This window comes from Pelodiscus sinensis, chromosome 1 (assembly GCF_049634645.1).
Source record: "Pelodiscus sinensis isolate JC-2024 chromosome 1, ASM4963464v1, whole genome shotgun sequence".
In the NCBI taxonomy this organism is placed as follows: domain Eukaryota; kingdom Metazoa; phylum Chordata; order Testudines; family Trionychidae; genus Pelodiscus; species Pelodiscus sinensis.
Window position 1 is genome coordinate 302,276,012 of NC_134711.1, and position 20,038 is coordinate 302,296,049.

A 20,038-nucleotide genomic window follows, 5' to 3' on the forward strand; every position below is an offset into this window, starting at 1 on the left:
GGCTAAAGGGATTGTGCTGGGGCAGGAGCAGCCGTGAAGCACCACTGTCCCCTCTCCTCCGGGCTCACAGTTTGTGGAACACAAACGTCCTCACAGCTACTTTTCTGAGTGGCGTGTGGGGGTGAGGCAACCAGGAGAGTCTGCCTGAGACTACCTGCTGTGTCTGTGGGCTGGATCCGGTGGCTTGGCAGGCCGCATGAGGTCCATGGAGGCTATTTTGCCCAGGCCCAATTTAGATGTTGTAACGCTTGATTTGTACTCACAAATAAAATACTCTGGCATCTGAGTGCTATGAAATGTACCTGCATTTACTTTCTTTCTCAGAAATCAGATCTTTTGGGATTTCCAGAGCTTTCAATGAGCTAGGATCAATAGTGCAACACTATTTTGATTTTTACATGACCTGGTTCAAGCCAGATTGGTTGCTTGGCAGTCAGAGTAATGTATGCAATTCAGAAAGACTTACAGACAAATTGTCATGAGCCCCGTTTCTTGTGGACTGACAATTGTTCACACGTAAACAAAAAATCCAATAGCTCTTCGTGTTCAGCTGCAACAAAACCACTTGTTGATGCTCTCTGAAGAGGAGAAAGATGATTGAGGGTGAACTACCTTCTATTAATAATTGCCCCTTCATTTCTCTCCCCCATTACTCTGTTATCATCTCTGTCACGTTAGTGAGGCAATATGAAGGAGCTTACCGTAAGGAAGTGGCAGTATATCTTGTGCTGTCCTGCCTCTGAAGTTAGGTAGCACTTCCTACTGGGAGGCACTAATCCCACTTCCTGGATGTTGTCATTACCTTTTTGACTACACTGGTAACTTAGTATCTGATCAAAACTAATAAAATACTTGCATGATCTGTTCTAGATGAATTTTTATTTATTACTGGCCTGTATTTCTGAAACTTTAGGAATCTGACACTTTTTATGGTTAAAGAGAATAATTCAGAATTTTTTTTAAGTTCAGGGAAATATCTGCTTTCCTGTAATTATTTTTCTCAATTTAGAGCTACAGCTCCATACAAAGTTCTAATGCATTCTTTCATTCTATTTCAGTCAGCGGTACAAAAGCTTTGTCTGTCAACAGCTTCTTATCTGGTTTGGAGAATTCTGGCTGGCTGCGTCATATCAAAGCTATGTTGGACGCTGCTATCTTCTTAGCCAAAGTAATTCATGTAATCTTTCTTTTTCTGGGGGAGGGATGGTGAGTGGTGACAAGCAGAACCTTATTTCCATTCTGTGAAGTTTAAACTGGTGATGGCGGTGGCTCTTTATCAGCCACTAATGTGTTTGCTTCATTGTCAATTGTAATTGTTTTAGAAATAATTGTACACCATATACATCAGCATGTAAATAGAACATGTTTCTGTATATTTAGAGAGAACAAGTGTGCCTCCAAATATTTTGGGCTTTTTTGAAGGCTGCCCACCTACTAGTATGAAAAAAGGATGTTAGGTTACCAAGTTTTGTGCTAGAAAGCTGCTGTTCAAAGATCACCTGACCGGCAAATGTATGAGGAGGAGGATGGAGGAATCAAAATGTTCCGAGTATTCCATATAGCCGGGTTGAGCACGAGACCAGTCCCTCCACTCTAACTTTCCTCCTTTCTTTCTTTTTTAATGTAAGTCTCTTTTAGAGTTAAATCAGCCAGTTACTATGCAGTTTGCCTCCTCCCCCCAAACATACTCTGGTACCTACCTATCAAGGAGTTGCACTGGCACTATCCCCTATAGGGATAGGGTAAGCAACTTTATTACATGGTGCAGTTTTCAGTCTAAAAATGGTTATTTTTTTTTCTAGCTCTTGAGAGAAAAATCTCTGCAAATACACATCATATAATTCAAATTCTGACTCGCTTATAGGTTGCTGCAAGTGATGTGTTCTTTGATAAGTGTGTCACAGAACACATACATTAGAGTAACACTGGAGTAGGTAGCAGATTATGACTTTGAGGGACCTGAATTAGTGGTCACGGAAAAGGTAGATCAAAGTTACTATGTGCTGAGTACTCTTGTTCATGAGGACAAATCTATGTATGTTGATCTCTTTACTATCTAAATACTTTCAGGTCCCATTTTACAAGGAATACCAACCTGAGAATGGGATGTCAGTGTGTTAGGGCAGTATTTCTCAACCAGTGGTACGAGAACCCTTAGGGGTACTTGAGAAAAATCTGGGGGGTACGTCAACACAACTGAAATTTGGAGGAAAACTGAATTTTTGTTAGTTTTACAGCGCTTTATTATTTTTGTACTTTTATACCCCAAAATTTTATCGCCTGCCTTGCTACGATTAAGTTGTCTAAACAAATGTGTTGCAATGGTAGGAAAAAAAGGTTGAGAAATATTGTTCGGGCTCTTAGTGTATGCACCTTACAACCTTTGTCACCTCAAGGCACTCTTTGCTGTATGCTATTTTATCTCTTATCTGCTAAATCTAACATGCACAGTTTTAACTCTGGATGAATTCTCCATCTGTGTATTTTTATGACCTGTTGGAATTGTATATTTCTATTGTGGAATACTGCTGATTGAGCTCTGTGGAATAGCAAGTCTCATGCTGGTGAATCTGGCACAATTGCACACGTAGGAGGTTCATAAAAAGTAGAAAATATTTTGTGAAGCATTAATTCTTGCCTCAAAATTCTCTACTAACTGCGCTAGTGTTTGGGGCTATTTAGAGGTTAGAATGAGGTCATGTCTTTTAAATGTGACCTCCAAGTGATGAGATGAATGAAGCCTAAATTCCAGTCTACACTAGATATGCTATAGTGGTGCTATAGCACATCTGGTGAAGGTACTCTATGCAAATGGAAGAGAGCTCTCCTTTTGGCATAATAAATCCACCTTCATGAGAGGCTGTAATTGTGTCATTAGGAGACAGACTCACACTGACATAACTGCCAATGTTGACAGTGCTATGTGTGCTACACCGACCAGGAGAGTGGCTTGTCCGCTCTCCTGTGCAACATATGTTCTACTGACATAATTTATGATGTGTAAAAGCCCTGAGCTCAAGCTACTTCACATGCCTCCATATTTCTGAGGGGTGGAGTAGACAGAGGATTTAAAAAAAAAATGTCCAGTAGTTCTTATTTGCTTTGGATTTCTGAGCTGTAGTCAGGCTTTTTCCTAGCAGCCCAATGAGACTGTAGATGCTGCTGGCTACTTGGAATCTGAAAAATAAAATGAGAAATCACCTAATAGTTCTTGCCTCTTCCATCAGCAAACAGTAAACTGGCTTTTGATCTTTATGGGGAGCATTACAAAGAGGAGATCCCAGCTTTGACGGATTCTAGCATGTTTCCACATGTGTTTTCTGTGTATTGCCAGATCAGCTTCAAGTGCCGCCATTAAAAACAGACTGTGCTCTGACTGGAATAAAATGAGTTTTTTTTTGATTTACCTAGTAACTTACAAACAGGTAACCTGCATTATTAAGCTTTATGTTCCACTTTACAGGCAATAGCAATTGAAAATGCAACTGTGCTAGTTCATTGCTCTGATGGCTGGGACAGGACTTCCCAAGTTTGTTCCCTTGGTGCTCTTCTGTTGGATTCATATTATAGAACAATCAAAGGCTTCATGGTGAGCATCTATTCTCTAGTATGTGTGGTGGTTTTTTGTTTAATTCTTACTCCCTAAACCTTAGAGTAGTAAACAAGGATTCTTCTTGTGTGTAAAAATAAATGAAAATGTGTAGGATTTTTTTTCAATGTAGTTCAATGTATTTCTGAAGGCGAGACACATACCTTTAATCAAAACAGTGAACAGCAAATTGTGCATTTAAAGTAATCATGTACTGAACCTAATTATTAACAGCAGTACTACAGAGCTCTTTAGCACCTATGGGAAAAATCTATATGTAGGATTGAGGATATAGTCACCAAGATTCTAAAGCTTTGCCTAATAAATATTACAATTCTAAAGTGCTTGTATTCTAGTATCAGAGGGGTAGCCGTGTTAGTCTGGATCTGCAAAAGCAACAAGGAGTCCTGTGGCACCTTATAGACTAACAGATGTATTGGAGCATGAGCTTTTGTGGGCAAAGACCCACTTGGTCAGATGCATGTAGTGGAAATTTCCAGAGGCAGGTATAACTATGCAGGTCAGAAACTACATTATAATCAAAGAGGCTGATAAAGGAGGTGCTGTTGTCGTCATGAACAGGTCTGATTACCAAAAGGAGGCTGCCAGACAACTCTCCAATACCAAATTCTACAGGCCACTTTCCTCAGATCCCACTGAGGACTACACTAAGAAACTGAACCATCGGCTCTGGACACTCCCTACACAAGCACAGGAACAAATCAACACACCCATAGAGCCCCGACCTGGGTTATTCTATATACTGTGAAAGATCCACAAACCTGGAAATCCTGGATGCCCCATCATCTCGGGCATTGGCACTCTCACTGAAGGACTGTCTGGATATGTGGACTTGCTACTCAGACCCTACGCCACCAGTACTCCCAGCTGTCTCTGTGACACCACTGATTTCCTGAGAAAACCAATGCATTATAGTTAACTTCCAGAAAACACCATGCTAGCCACCATGGATGTAGAGGCTCTCTACACAAACATCCCACACATAGATGGAGTATAAGCTGTCAGGAACAGTATCCCTGATGATGCCACAGCACAACTGGTGGTTGAGCTCTGTGACTTTAACCTCACACACAACTATTTCAGATTCGGTGACAATATATACCTCCAAACCAGTGGCACCTCTATGGGCACCTGAATGGCCCCGCAATATGCCAATATTTTTATGGCTGACCTGGAACAACGCTTCCTCAGCTCTCATCCACTAATGCCCCTTCTCTACCTAGGCTACATTGATGATATCTTCATCATCTGGACCCACAGGAAGGAGACTCTGGAAGAATTCCACCACAATTTCAACAGCTTCCACCCCACCATCAACTTCAGCCTAGACTGGTCTACACAAGAGATCTACTTCCTGGACACCATGGTGCAAATAAGTGATGGTCACATAAACACCACCCTCTACCGGAAACCTACCAACCGCTATGCCTGTCTTCATGCCTCCAGCTTCCATCCCAGACACACCAGACGATCCATTGTCTATAGACAAGCACTAAGGTACAACCGCATCTGCTCCAACCCCTCAGACAGAGACCAACGCCTACAGGATCTCCACCAAGCATTCTTGAAACTACGATACCTGCACGAGGAAGTGAGGAAACAGATTAACAGAGCCAGACATGTACCCAGAAGCCGCCTACTACAAGACAAGCCCAAGAAAGAAACCACCAGAACACTACTGCCCATCACCTACAGTCTTCAGCTAAAACTTCTCTAACGCATCCTCAGTGATCTACAACCCATCCTGGACAATGATCCCTCCCTTCCATAGGCCCTGGGAGGCAGGCCAGTCCTTGCCCACAGACAACCTGCCAACCTGAAGCAAATTCTCACCAGCAACTATACACCGCACCACAATAACTCTAACTCAGAAAACAATCCGTGCAACAAACCTCAGTGCCAACTCTGCCCAAATATCTATACCAGTGATACCATCACAGGGCCTAACCAGATCAGCCACACCATCACTGGTTCATTCACCTGCACATCTACCAATATAATATACGCCATCATGTGCCAGCAACGCCCCTCTGCTACATACATCAGCCAAACTGGACAGTCCCTACGTAAAAGAATAAATGGACACAAATCAGATATTAGGAATGGCAATATACAAAAACCTGTAGGAGAACATTTCAATCTCTCTGGACAAACAGTAGCAGATTTAAAGGTAGCCATCCTGCAGCAAAAAAACTTCAAGAACAGACTTCAAAGAGAAACTGCTGCGCTACAGTTCATCTGCAAATTTGACACCGTCAGTTTAGGATTAAACAAAGACTGTGGATGGCTAGGCAAGTACAAAAGCAGTTTCTCCTTTCTTGGTGTTCACACCTCCACATCAGCTGCTAGAAGTGGGCCTCACCCTCCTTGACTGAATTAACCTCGTTATCTGTAGCCTTATTCTGGCCTGCATATTTATACTTGCATCTGGAAACTTCCGCTACATGCATTTGACAAAGCGGGCCTTTGCCCACGAAAGCTTATGTTCCAATATATCTGTTAGTCTATAAGATGCCACAGGACTCCTCCTTGTCTTTTGTATTATAGTCATATTTCGCTAAACCACAGACACTAAATCATGTTTTTTATAATCTGGCCTAAAAATTGTTGGGCTTTCTTAGATTCTATAACAGATAATAGTGAGCTGAGTTGGAATATTATTCAGTTCTGGCCACTCTTTTCCCGAAAAGATTTAGAAAATGAATGACACATGATGAGACACATGGAAATACCTCCAGTCTTATTCATACCGGAGATTCTAGTTTACAGACAAGATGAATAAGAGGAGATAAAATAGGGGTATACAGAAAATAGAGTAGGAAAATCCGGCATTCCTCATACTTATATACTCTCAAAGGAAATATAGTGACTTTTTGACTAGACTACTTCTAAAATTAGTAGACTATGTAGAACATGTGGCACTCACAGTTACAAATATCACTTAGGCCCGCATTTGTCAAACTGTGGGTCCCAACCCCCCGGGGGGTTGCGAGCAACTTAGAGGGCGGGTCATGGTATCTCAAAGTTTGAGAACCCCTGAGTTAGGCCAAGAGTCTAGTCATATTCAGAAAAGGGTTAGGAGCTATTTATGTGGCTAAACTCATCTGTAGGCAGTAAGAATAAAAAGGTGGGGGAGAAAACTATTAACAAATGCTTGGGGCTAGGGAAGAACTTTTGCAATGGGCATATTTCATAAAGCACAATTATAAGGAGTTAGTGTGGGGTTTTTGTTTGTTTGTTTTTTAAATCTGAAGTACTTGGTACTAGCCACTGTCAGGCAAGTTGCCAATCTGCTCCTAGCCAGCAGTCCCAATGTTCTTTTTGTTATCAAGATTATTACAAAATGTACTAAATAACATTTTACTATGATGTTATGTATTCAATAGTAGTTTTAATTTATACTAAAGTACATATGGTAATCATCCTGCATTTTTGTTAACTTACTAATTTGCAAATATCGACCATTAGCAATCTGTCTCCCTCATTTATGTGAATTAATGAGGCTTTATTTCACTCTTAAAGTGGAATTGGTTTAGCATAGCTACTATAATTAGGTAGAGAATTGACTCAACTAACAATGAAACACATTTTTAAAAATGTAAAATAAGTGGAGTTTTCAGAATTAGTTCCGCTGTACTTTCAGGGAGTCCTTGTAGATATTGATGACTATGCCAAGAAACTGCAATTTACACCACTTTGCATAATGCAGACTGAATAAATTCAAAACAGAGCATATAAACTGATCTGTCAGGATGATGCACATATCTAGTTCATAACTTCTTTACATGTGGTATCTTCCTTCTAGGTCTTGATAGAGAAGGACTGGATCTCTTTTGGACACAAATTTTCTGACAGGTAGATTAAAATTCTACTTTAGTTGAAAAATGTTAAGATCACACCTTTATACTAACTGGCAAAACCTTGAGCTGCATGCACATCTGTTAAACAGGGCTTTGTGTTCTGCATTGATATTTCATTGATGCACATTTATTTTTATGGGTCCTAGTAGCTAGTAAAGTACACTGTAGTTAAATTCTGTGGCAGTGTTGCTAGGATTCTGTGATTCTGAATAAGCCAGCTCTGCAGCAGTGTGTGTGGTGTTAACTGAAGCTTGTTCAAATGCCAATGGGACAATCGTTTCCATATGACAAATATATATTTCAGAGTTACAAAGAATTGGATGGCAACAGTGAAAGAAAATAAAAGTTAGCAGATGAGGCTTTTTTATGTATGTCTTTCACTGCGGTGTCTGATCCTCATTTTTGTTGCCCTAGGACTGACTCCTGCAGTCATTGGGCTTGATGGCTTGGAGCTAGATGTGTGTATGGAGGCTGCAGCACTGATTCATTCATAGAATGTGAAACTAAGTTGTGCTGTAGGTTAAAGAAGCTGATATATTTGCACTGTTTTTTCCCTAAAAAATCTACTAATGAATGTGAAAATACAATTTAAATAATTGCTGTAATCTATCAGATAATAAGTTATTAAACGTATAGTTAGTTCTATACAGCTCATCAATTTACTATCAGAACTGTTCTGAAAAATTTCCAATTATTTTGGTGTTTTGGAGAAAAGTACTCCTAGCTGTGGTAATTCACATAGTAAACCTTTAGTATGAATGCATTGCATCTGGGATTGAGCCTCTGTCAGGCTCCACTGAGACCAGGCCTAAACTAGAGGCAAAGTAGAACTCAGATATGCAACTTGAGCTATGTGAATAGCTTACTTTGAGTTGACCTACCTTAGTAGGAGTCACCACGGTGTCGCCACTTGTTGGGGGCCTTCCTAAGGTTGCCAGATGGTTGAACCAAAAATACTGAACACCCCCCCCCCCCAAAAAAAAAACCTCCAGAGAAAAAATTTGGGGGGGGGGGGGGCAAAGTTGTTGAGCAAAAAAAGGACTCCAAGACTTATTAAGCTAAATCATAATAATAATTAATAATAAAAAACAGCATGGCCCCTTTTGGAGTGAGTGCAGAGTTAGACTAGGGATTAGAACAGGGGAGAGGTTGAGCACTAAGACCCAGGGAAGGCATTGCTTCCCCTTGGTCTTTAGGCTTTTTGCCGGTGGCCATTTTGTGTTCTTGTTCAAGCCAGAACTTAATTTCCCTGGGCCCGGGTGCTAGGGTTGCCAAGTGTCTGGTATTTTCGCCTCCTGACCGGAAAAAAAAATCAGAAAATATCGGACATTTTAGGTGTTCAGTATTTTCCTGAATATTTTTACTGGACAGGAGGCAAAAATACTGGAGTGACCAGGTCAATACCATACACCTGGCAATCCTAGGCCTTCCTGGGAGAAACTCTCCCTTAGATTCTTATTCCTCGTGACCCAGTGGAGTTCCAGAGTTCATGGGAGTGCCATCAGCAGTTGATTTAGCACGTCCTTTATAGACCTTCTAAATAGACATTCTCCCCCTCCCTCCCCCCCCCCCCCCCCCCCGCCCGCCCAGATATCTATCTCAGTGTCCATCTCATGGTAAATGTAGACAAGGCCTGATTTGTAAAAGCAGGGCCTATGCTCACACACTCAATAAGTAAGGACTATGCAGCACTTTAAAGACTAACATGATGGTTTATTAGGTGATGGTTTATTTCATGGGCCAGACCCACTTTATCACCTAATAAACCATCTTGTTAGTCTTTAAAGTGCTGCATAGTCCTGTCTCTTGTTTCAGCAAGACCAGACTAACATGGCTACATCTCTATTACCAAATAAGGACAGCTGCATAGATGTTGTTTTGTTGTGGCTAAGGCTGGAGCTTGTGCTCTGAAGCCCCTGCTTACTCTCAGGCTTCAGAGCTCAACCCACAATGTCAAAGTGTTGTCTACACAGCTATTTATAGCAGAGTATCTTTGGCCCCACTATCAGAAGTCACTGGACTGGGGCAGGGAAGCTTGTTCCTGGATGCCATGTAGACATACTTTATCTGCTGGCAAAGACAACACTACCAATTATTTCATGTTGGTAGATTCTGAATGTGCAGTACTGAGGTCTATTACAATACCAGATGTTAAGGAGCTACTTAACTATCCTTCTGTTATATTATTCAGTACAGATATAATTGTATATGTATTCTGTAATGCTAAAAACTCAGGATAAAGATGGATTATCTCAATGTGGCTTTAGAAGACAAATTTGAGGCCTGATTTCTTTTTTCCCTTTAAAACCAGGCCAGTTTCTCCTTGAAGCTGTATAAACTGAGCCCATTAACTAAATAGAAAGCCAAAAACAAAATTCTCTTTTGTGACTCTACTATTCTAGCTTTATAGATCCATGACACTATGGTGGTTTGTCCTGAAGTGCTCTTCCATATCATGACTTGTCTGGAGTGGAGTTGCACTACAGGTCTTAAAAATATACCTTTTTAAAATGAATGTACTTCCTGACTGTCTACTCAAAATAAATGCAGAGGATTTGTCTTAAAAAAAAAAAAAGCTTATTCATATTTAAAAACAATATCTGAATTTCTCTGATGTCTTTGTGGATCTTTTTGTAGATGTGGTCAATTGGATGGTGATCCAAAAGAAATCTCTCCAGTGTTCACTCAGTTTTTAGAAGGTGTGTGGCATCTCACAGAGCAGTTTCCACAAGCTTTTGAATACAATGAAGCTTTTCTCCTTCAGATCCATGAACACGTCCATTCATGCCAATTTGGAAACTTTCTTGGAAACTGCCAAAAAGAGAGAGAAGAACTAAAGTAAGCTGACTTATTGCAAACGTTTTTCATTTAGGTCAAGTAAGCTAAGAACTTGTATAAATCTTCAGCTGGGATTCTCAATAAAAGAAACTAGACATGCTCTGTAATGGGAAAAGAGTAGCTGACTTGCATTGGAAAACAGCAATGATTCTTATGCTTTCTGATGCTAACAACCTTCTTTCTAATTTTGAAGAAGAAAAATCACACATCTGTCTTACCCCCAACATTTTTCCAAAAATTATTTAAGTTAATGAAGAGGAAAATAGTAAGCCTGTGTCCATGCTCTTTCTACTCCAGAATTCTTCCTTGTTGCACATTTATTACTATTTTATCAAGTAATCTACAATGGCCACTTTTTTTCTGAGTTACTTGTAATTATGCAAAACATAGTTTCCTAAAGTACTATTTAGTTCTAAGCCCGGTAATAAAATTTAGTAGTTTTGTTAATTCCTGTTGAAGTGATTGATGTAAGAACTATTTCAGAAATTCCATTCTCCCAAGAATATTTGGTACTTGACCACCAGGATGAAGGGGAATTTTATAAAGTCATAAGATGGACAGATAGAAGAACTGGGTAGTGTGTCTCATTCTAAATTCAAGACTGCATTTCTGATAATTGTGGGGGTGAAAAGCAATGATCTAGTTTTGGATTGATTGTTTTGACTGAGGTGAACTGTAAGACTGAGAGCTAGCATTACTACTATTCTCCCACTGTGTCTTGACTTACATTTCTGCTTATCTTAAGATTGAAAGAGAGAACTTATTCCTTATGGCCATTCCTTCTGGATGAACTAAAGAAGTATCTAAATCCTCTATACAAACCAGATTTTTCTCAGAAACTTGTCCTCTTGGAGCCTAACACAGTGTCCTTCAATTTTAAGTAAGTTAGACTATTTATATTTTGTTTAATTTCTCCTGTTAGAGTGGCTTGCTGAAATTGTTTTGTGTTTTGATACCCTTAGATTTTGGAGAAATATGTACCATCAATTTGACCGAACTATGCATCCCAGGCAATCTGTATCTAATCTCATTATGACCATGAGTGAACAAAATAAGCAACTGGAGAAAGACTTCAAAGAACTGGAAGCTGTGAGTATTATAAAATAAGAGAACTTACTCTGACCTCTAATCTGAAAGACAAGTTTGTTTTTTATAATCTTATAGTAAGGAGTTCAGTTAGCACTTGTTACTTGTAGCTTTTTTTAAAAAAAAAAAGCACAGTTTTGTTTGCTTTGTTTTGTTGTACGCATTTGGCATTGTGTACTCATACAAGATTACGTAGTTGCCAAACATTTAACTTTTAGACTGATGACATTTTATTCTCCTATTATACTGTGCGTTTGTTCTTTGGTAGCAGGAAAAGATTCATACCAGAAGAGCACTTTATTTAATACTGGTTAAATTCTCCCAAATACGTATATTTTGTGTGGCTGGACACCCACCATTACATTTGTGCTCCCTTTCTCTATCAACCACGGAGGACAGATCTTTTATCTATCTCAGCTGTTATTGATATGTAGGGCCCTACCAAATTCATGGTCCATTTTGGTCAATTTTACACTTCTAGAATTTTAAAAAATCATACATAGCTGAAATCATGACACTTATATCTGAAACTTCAGTCATAACTATAGGGATTCTGATCTAGAAAGGAATTGTGCAGTAGTTGCAAAGGGGAGGTGGAGTGTGGAGGAGGCGATGCAGTACTGCTATCTTATTTACCCTTATTTCTGTACTGCTGCAGAGCCGCTTTTAGAGTTGGGCTCCCAGTCAGCAACTGGTTAACTGTTCAACTTTCAAAAAGGGACGTAAAAAGTTATTGTATTTTACTACATTTTTTATAGTGATCAATTAAGATGTTGAAAATGTGGAATTAAAATGTCACTAACTCCCAAAGTTCTCAAAAGCGAACAAAATTTTGCATCAAAAATCTTGAAATGCTCAATTGAAGTTTCTCTCCTGTGTATGCTATAGTGGAAAGTAAATCTTTTTATTTATTTTTAAGATTCTGTTGGGCTAATCTTGGCATAATGTCACAGATCCGGATTAAGTAACCTGAAAACCTAAAATCTTGACATTCTTAGGAATTAAACTTCTCTTTAAACTTTTATAATTTCTCAAATGTTTTGTCTCCTAACATATTGATTGGTTTTTTGTAATTCTCCACATTTGCGTGGAAACTTGCAACTGAATCTTGACCACATTGATTTATAATAGTGTGTTTTGAAAGGGAGTGTTCTGGTTCTTTAGGTGGCCAGATTCTTGCATTGAGTGTTGAGAAATGGCTTTTTGTTCTTTTTTGTCTGGTATAGTGTATTATACATTGTGTATTTAGCAGGCTTTGAATCTCTGTCTCCACCTACTTGTAAAACTCCACTCCGTGTGTAGCTGGCATCTGTACTGTCAAAAGGCCAAAACAATCAGTTGGGGGGACATGGCTTTGAACAAGTGTGTTGGAAGTGATCTAAGTAGCTCATCTTAAGTTTTATTTTTATCCCAAGAAATGATGGATACTAGGAACAATAAATTTTATAAATCCTGTTATTTCAGAAAGCGAAACAAAGAAACAGGCAAACGGAAGAACTCCTCACTAAAGAACTATTGCAGTCTGTCCATCCTGCTTCACCAATGCTTAAAACTTCTCCGTGTTTTAAGAAGCAGCAGCCTCTGTTACCTCTGAATGACTCCATTCGAACTATAGAGGGCAGCAACACAGCAGACAATCGCTACAGTGAATACATGGAGGAGTTGTCAAAAACTGAGCCTGCTGTTGTCAGCTTGGAATATGGAGTGGCACGGATGACCTGTTAGTGAAACATTGAACAGTGCTTCTTTTTTTAGACTGGCCGATTATTGTGAGGATGGTCTATTGCTGCATGACCAAAATCTGATTTTTGTATAGTGGTGAGCTTTGTTACTGTAGAATAGAACAGCATGCTAATTGTTAGGGAAAGTGTTTGCTGTTCTCTTGAAAAAAATTGAATTTTGCTGTATTGAAGAAGAAAAATGGGGCATTCACTGATCCTTAGAGATTTAACCAATTAAGGAGTTGTTTTGGATTTAACAAGTCATAGTTTGCACTAGAGTGAATAAAACAGTAACATTACTTTAAGATGTGTGCATTGTAGCCATCCACAAATGGTCTTTCAAAACTAATTTAGTTGGGCAGGAAAAACTTGATGATCTATTTTTAGAAAAAAGTGGTTGGTGGGTGTGTGTGTGTGTATAGTACACAATATAAATATGGATACTCCTATTTAATGTCTCACACTGCTAACTTTTTTGGTGTTTGGTGTTTTATGTGCCATAAGTACAGTATATTTCAAACTATAAATAGCTTGCCTTAAATTTGTCAAATCAATTGCCTTTTTGTCCTTGGCTAAGGCAGCCTGTAACATGACTTTGTTTACATTTGTATTTGCTTGCATTGCTCATGCTTCTTAAAATGGGATCAGATTTAGGAAATGTAAAAAGCCTAAGCAGTTATGTGATCAGTAAATGAAGCTATAAGAATGTTAAATCTTATGCTGAATATTATATTTCCTATTCCTTTATTGTTTAAAATATAATTAGCCAGCTTTTGTTAACCTATAGGATGAATAGATTGACAGAGCATAATGGAAAATGATTCATATGTACAGTTTTTAAGTGATGAATTGTGGCAAGATTTGTAACTTGGGTATCATTACAAAGGATTAAAAATTTAGAATTTTTATTAAATTAGCACATTGCTAATAACTGAACAATGGTCAGATTCTCATCAATGTTTAACTGCTATAGAGTTTGTAACTGCATAAGATTATCAGGATTAGTGGCACGAGGGAGGAAAGCTCTAGGAGCAATATTTAGCAATTTGCATAGTTTTCAAACAATTACTGATTTTTTTATAACAATTTCAAGATCTATGTCTCGTGAGATGCATTTTTTTTTACTAAATTAGTGTCCTTTCATACCAATCAAGTTTCAGTTTAGTCTCATTCCCCTTTAATGAGACTGACTACAACACAATCCCACTTATCCTAAACTTTCAGATAGTCAGTCAGATTATGGGAGGAGAGCCAAAAAACCTCTGCTCTTGGCCCATAACTAGCACGCATAAGAGAAAGTGTCAGGTTTACAAACCAGCTGGCTTTAAAGGGGTCATGGCATTTGGAGCAGAGTCCCTCTTTGAAGCCAGTTACTTAACAGATTAATCTAGGCTACATTTACACTGAAGCTATTTTGGAATACCGGAAGTATCCCAAATAGCTATTCCACATCTTTAAAGCAGCCTGTTATTTTGAAATAACGGGTGCACTATTCCAGCATCCCTATAAACCTCATTCCACAAGGGTTAAGGGACATTTCGGAAGAGTGGTCTATTTTGAATTTTGGTACTATTTCAAGGTAGTTTCAAAATAAGCTACACAATTTGAGTAGCTTATTTTGAGGTAAGCCTGCAGTGTAGACACACCCCGAGGCTTTGTCTACACTGCAGGCTTTTTGTGCAAGAAGCTTTTTGCAGAAGAGATCTTCCGCAAAAACATCTTGCACAAAAGCGCATCCACACCTCAAAAGCGCATCACAAAAGAGATGTGCTTTTGTGCAAGAGAGCAGCCACACTGCATGGACACTCTTGCGCAAGAAAGTTCTGATTGTCATTGACAGAATGGCCATCAGAGCACCTGTGCTTTTTCGGATAGGCTCTTTTTGTGCAAGAAACCCCTGTTGAGTGTCCACACACACCGCAAAAAGCCCTCTGTTCTGCTGTTTTTACTTTAAATTTTCTTGCCCAAAAATGCGCTTGAGGTGTGGACGCTCTTCAGCTTTTTACACCAAACAAAGACATATCCCTAGAGAATACAAGCCTTGGGATATAATTGAACTTCAGGGAACAGGAAGGTTTAGTAAGAAGGAACATACAGTGTTTTTCACAGAAGTAAAATAAACTGTGTCCCTAGATTGCCTTTCATGCTAACTTCCATTGAGTTAAGAGGCTTTGCCTTGGTCTGTCTGCAACTGTTCCCCCCCCTTCACCGCCCCCCACACAATTGTTTCTATTGCCCAGGTCAGAAGGGGAAATTACATTTTAAAACAGCAGTAGAAGTAATATGAGTGCTAGCTCCTAAGTAGAGGCGTTAAACATCAGCTAGGATTCTGAACTCCTCTGCTGGTATAGTAGGTTAATGCTACTGGCTTTGTACTTCTGTGCTCAAATCCCTTTTGGCTATAAGTGAAAATGAGTTTAGTCTCATACTAATTTCTAAAGTCTCTCATTAAAATTGCCAGCACACTAAAACACAAGTTGCCACAGTTGGCAATCTCTCTCTGTCCCAAATGAGATTCAAAACTGTAATAATAAGGGCAATGCAGGTCGTGATCAAATTGCATTAGCAAAGCTATCTGGAAAAATGGCAGCGTCTGCTTGCATGTAGCCGGAGTATTAATCAGCTGCCCATTTCACTCAGCATAGTATAAAACACAACATGGCTGTTTAAATGAAGGTTTCTCAATCTTTTTATCACTCCATCTTCCTGATGTCCATTATTTATCAGTAAAAGGGGGGGAAATTTTCTATTTGAACAGGTTGAGAGCACCTTTTTCTATTTCAACCATTGTTTGAGTTTGTTTACTGCTAACCTGTAAGATACAAATATATAAAGTAAGGCTTTTGTGTCTTACTGCTAAGCCCCACTTGCTATGCCATATTGGACTTTCCTGTTACAGATTTCCTGTATTCATCTCATTCGCAAAACGGAGACTTTTTGGAAAATAACCAGGGTATGTGTAAAATTTTGTCCTTTTGGCTTTTATGGTGGCATGCCACATTCAGTACATTACTGTTTTTGTTATTACTTAGAGATAATATTCACGGTTGTATTTTCAAAACAGAAGAGATGAGTAAAAGTATTGTGGGGGATTTTTTTAAACTCAGGATCTTTTAAAAATACCTGTATGTAGCTGTCATGGAGCAAACCTGTTTCCTTTTGGTGATGCTAAAATCACCTGATTACCAATTCTTGGCCTTTCGCTGGTGTAGGTGTGGGGTGCCTTTTGAAACAGTTGGGATCAGTATGTCCCACTGTATTTTACATCTTGGATTAGGCCTCTTAAGCCAGCCTTGAAATAGTATTAAAAATGACCTGCTTGGGCACAAAATTTGCTTGACCACTCTCTTGGTAAAGATTAATGATATTTCATTTTCCTGTCCAAAACAAAAATTAGTCTCCTTAAATGATCTGACTAATGAAATGTGATTAGGTTGGGGGGGGGGGGGGGGAATATCTCTCTTTTTTTTTTTTTTTTTTTTTTTTTTAAATTAAAAAAAAAAAGGCTTCTTGCTCAGTCCAGAGACCCCTTTTAAAGCCTCTCGGCTCAGCCTCTAGAGTCAGTAGTGAAGAAGCTGATGGAGGGAGGCAGCTGTCTCTTCTTACCATGTAGCTTTGTGCCAAAACCACCTAAAGCACATGGGACCCTGAATGAAGTAAGCAGATGATGGCAAATTAAGCTACAACTTAAAGCTTTATATTACTCCCATGACCTAGACAGCTAGCCTGGTGGGGCCATGCAGTATTCTTTGGGAAGGTTAAGGAAGGAATTAAGGGAACTGGTGATGTGAAGAGCTGTGGCAGAAATTTTTCAGGAGGAGCAGTGGAAATGGTTTTAATTCGACTCTTACAGAATTTAAGAGGATGGGCCTTTCTGTTGCTAATTAAAATGCTGCTCCAACAGGAAACGCTCATAAAACATATCAGGATGGATCTCTTGTTTTTTGGTGTCTGGTCCTGTGAGTTGGTGGATAGACCATTTCAGCAAGCACTCTTTAGCATGTCCCGCGTACTGTAAGGATGCTCTGGCTGGCAGGTCCTGCTTCTTCTGTCATGGAGCAACTGCAGCTAGAATCTGTCAGGGCTGTATTCTGAACTGAGACGTGAAATGTTTTAGATCTAAGGAGAGATGATTTTTTTTGGAGGGGGGGGTTCTACTCTGGCTGATGTGTAGAATAACTGAGTGTGACTGAACTATAGTGTCCTTTTTTGTTGCTGTTGTTGTTACTCAAATTCCACTTTGAAATCTGTAAAGGAATTCCTTTCTCATGACAGAACGGGGTTTTAATTTTAAAGTAGCCTAGGGTGGAAGATGTAGTTGCACAAAAAGAGCTGGGTTCATGGGCAGGAGTTAATTATAGTGATGGTGTCCTTTTATTACTATTTGAAATATCCAACTGTTCTGTTTTGTATGACAACTGCCAAATCAGCATACTAAGAAATTAATTAAGCAATGCTGAGCTGAGCTTATGTATCTTCCACATATGTCCAATTACTAATGACCTAAATCTGTGAGTGTGTGTCTTGGGGTGGGGGGTGGGGAAAGGAAACTGCACAAGATAATGTATGGTAGAAAGTAATGATGATAAATGGCTATTATGTATCTTTCTGTGGCAGTTTTCAAAGGCCTTTATATCGCACTCTTACAGTGGTACTACACACATCTGTAAAGCTCTGAGAACTCATTACTCTGACACTGGGACATTCTAACAGCTGCACATCCATTATGGACTTAACAAAAGACCACACAGCTGTCTTATCAAGAGAGGGAATGAGGCCAGAACACCAAGGTTTATCCACTATCCTCTTATGAGATGTGCCATAAATAATCCACAGAAATTCTATGTACTGGGAGGGAGGTTAAGTGAATGCTTGTGGAATGTATAGTACTGTACCTAACAGATGCTGAAGACCTCCTTCTGCAGAACAAGTATAGCATGGACAGGAGAGCTACCTAGGAGGGATAAACAGATGGGGTTTTTATTAAATTATTCAGATTACTATTTCAAAGTGGATAGTTGCTCCCTCTAATATTAAACTTGTCTAAAGTTGAGTGATGGCGTGAGTGCTTATGCTCAGGGCTTTAAGGATCTTCTATGTAGTATATTCACATCAGGACCAAATGTGGCCTTCTTCGTACTTTATTCCAGCTCTTGGGGCCAGGTCCAAGTGTGGTGTTTGAATCCCACCTTGACTCATAAGGGCTAGTAAAGGAGGGAGAATCCTGGCCAAAGCATAACTTACAGCAGTGCTTGGTATTTGTGCATTATTCAAGCACAATGGGCATCCCAATAGGTGGGAGCTTGGCACAAAGACCCAGAAGCACTGCAGTTATACCCTCTTGCATGCCAACGCCTTATCTAAGTGGGTAGTTGCACTGTTTAAACTGTTTGTACTCTAATGGTTCGTATACTTTTTTTTTTTGCCTGTGGACCACTTGAAAATTGCTGAGGGTCTCAGTGGACCTCTTAATGATGTTTCCAAATGTCTATACTGTTAGCCAACTATTGCAAAGCGCTTTGGATAAAAGTGCTAGATAAAAACCCTTAATATTAATAATTCATAATACTTTTGTTCTACAAATAAAAGCACACAACTCCTATTTTTAATATCGGTAGTCTAAGCTTTCTATTGTTATGGATGTGCCCTCTTTCCCCTGCCACAGCAGCCCCCAAGCTCAGCTTGGAAGAAGGCAGGAGACAGAGGGAGAGAGCCCCTGTGGAAGCCCCCAAGCTGGGGGTGGGGAGGAGGAGGTGTGTCTCTCCCCAGCCTCAGGCCTATGGCTGCTGAGGTAAGGAAGGAGATGGGGGGAGGAGGGTGTCCCTCCCTTACAGCTGCCACTCTGGAGTTGGGGAAAGTCGTTATCCTCCTCTCCCAAGCTGCCTGAGCCCTGCATGTTCCAAATTCCTTTCACACCCCACTGTTCCCCACCTCACCCCTTTCCCTCTCCTACATAGCCTGTATTCCACCCCAAGGCTGCCATCTCATCTTACATGTGCATCTTCTCCAGGGTCCAAGTGCCTAATTAGTGGAGCTGCAACTGCGGCTGCCCAAGCGCACAACTTCAGAATAAACTGCAGACCACCTGAATGGAGCTCGTGGACCACAGTTCAAGAACTTCTGCTCTAATATGGTTTAACGCTGGCTTTATCTTTGTATTTGCCCTGTTCAAGTATAGAGCGTCTAGCTAACTTTCCATCTACATTAATACGTTTACTCCTGTTCTGTAACTTTGTATGGATTTTTCTTTTTGTACATAAGCAGTCAGTGTTGGCAAATGTTTTGTATTCCTGCTAATAGCACTTATACTCTTCAAGAGCAGCAACCCTGACTGGCTTTTTTTGCTTTATCTGGCTATTGTCTGATCCTTTTAAACAGCTTGCCTGTAACTTCTTTAACAAGCATGTTTCCCTTTGAAAAACTTGACTTAGTGTCCCTTTTCCAGTTCTCAGGGATCTGACTCTGAACTAGTGAACTTGAAAAACGTTGCTTTGCCCTTTCTTTTCAGGACTTGGATTTTAAAGGAGCTATTGCCTCAACTTTCTCTGTAATCAGCTGTATCTGAGATGAAAGTGTTTTATTAAAGAAAAAAATATGCAAATGCTACATGTGACCAAGGAGGAGAAAATGGTCTTCATATGTAGGATCCCATGCAAACAAAGTGGCTACTTTAACCCTTTATTGCTCTATGTATCACATTCTGTAAAAGTCACTTATTCCTCTGTCCTGGAATCATGCTTTGATGTAGACCAGTCAAAAAACTGTAGCAAGCAGAATTTTCTAATGAATATTTCATTTGTACATGCTTTAAAAATCATGAACCTAAAGTGGAAAAAAATAAAATCCATGATCTGGCAAATCTGACAGTGGGATTGTGCGTTCATTTACTTCTAGATCCATACACACAATGGCAGTGAATAGCC

The 20,038-nt window shown here is 39.6% G+C and overlaps 1 protein-coding gene across 2 annotated transcripts in view; it reads left to right on the forward strand.

Moving 5' to 3' along the window:
• The window catches only part of MTMR6 (myotubularin related protein 6), a 35,652-nt gene extending 21,606 nt beyond the window's left edge, over positions 1 to 14,046 (forward strand). For both annotated transcript variants that reach the window (XM_006138893.4, XM_075919257.1), the window contains 7 exons: positions 1,059 to 1,168; positions 3,464 to 3,589; positions 7,416 to 7,465; positions 10,108 to 10,308; positions 11,054 to 11,188; positions 11,271 to 11,397; positions 12,859 to 14,046. In XM_006138893.4, the coding sequence (XP_006138955.2) occupies positions 1,059 to 1,168; positions 3,464 to 3,589; positions 7,416 to 7,465; positions 10,108 to 10,308; positions 11,054 to 11,188; positions 11,271 to 11,397; positions 12,859 to 13,119 (1,010 nt within the window). In that variant the 3' untranslated portion in view covers positions 13,120 to 14,046. The remainder of the gene's footprint in view (positions 1 to 1,058; positions 1,169 to 3,463; positions 3,590 to 7,415; positions 7,466 to 10,107; positions 10,309 to 11,053; positions 11,189 to 11,270; positions 11,398 to 12,858) is intronic.
• The last annotated feature ends 5,992 nt before the right edge of the window (positions 14,047 to 20,038 follow it).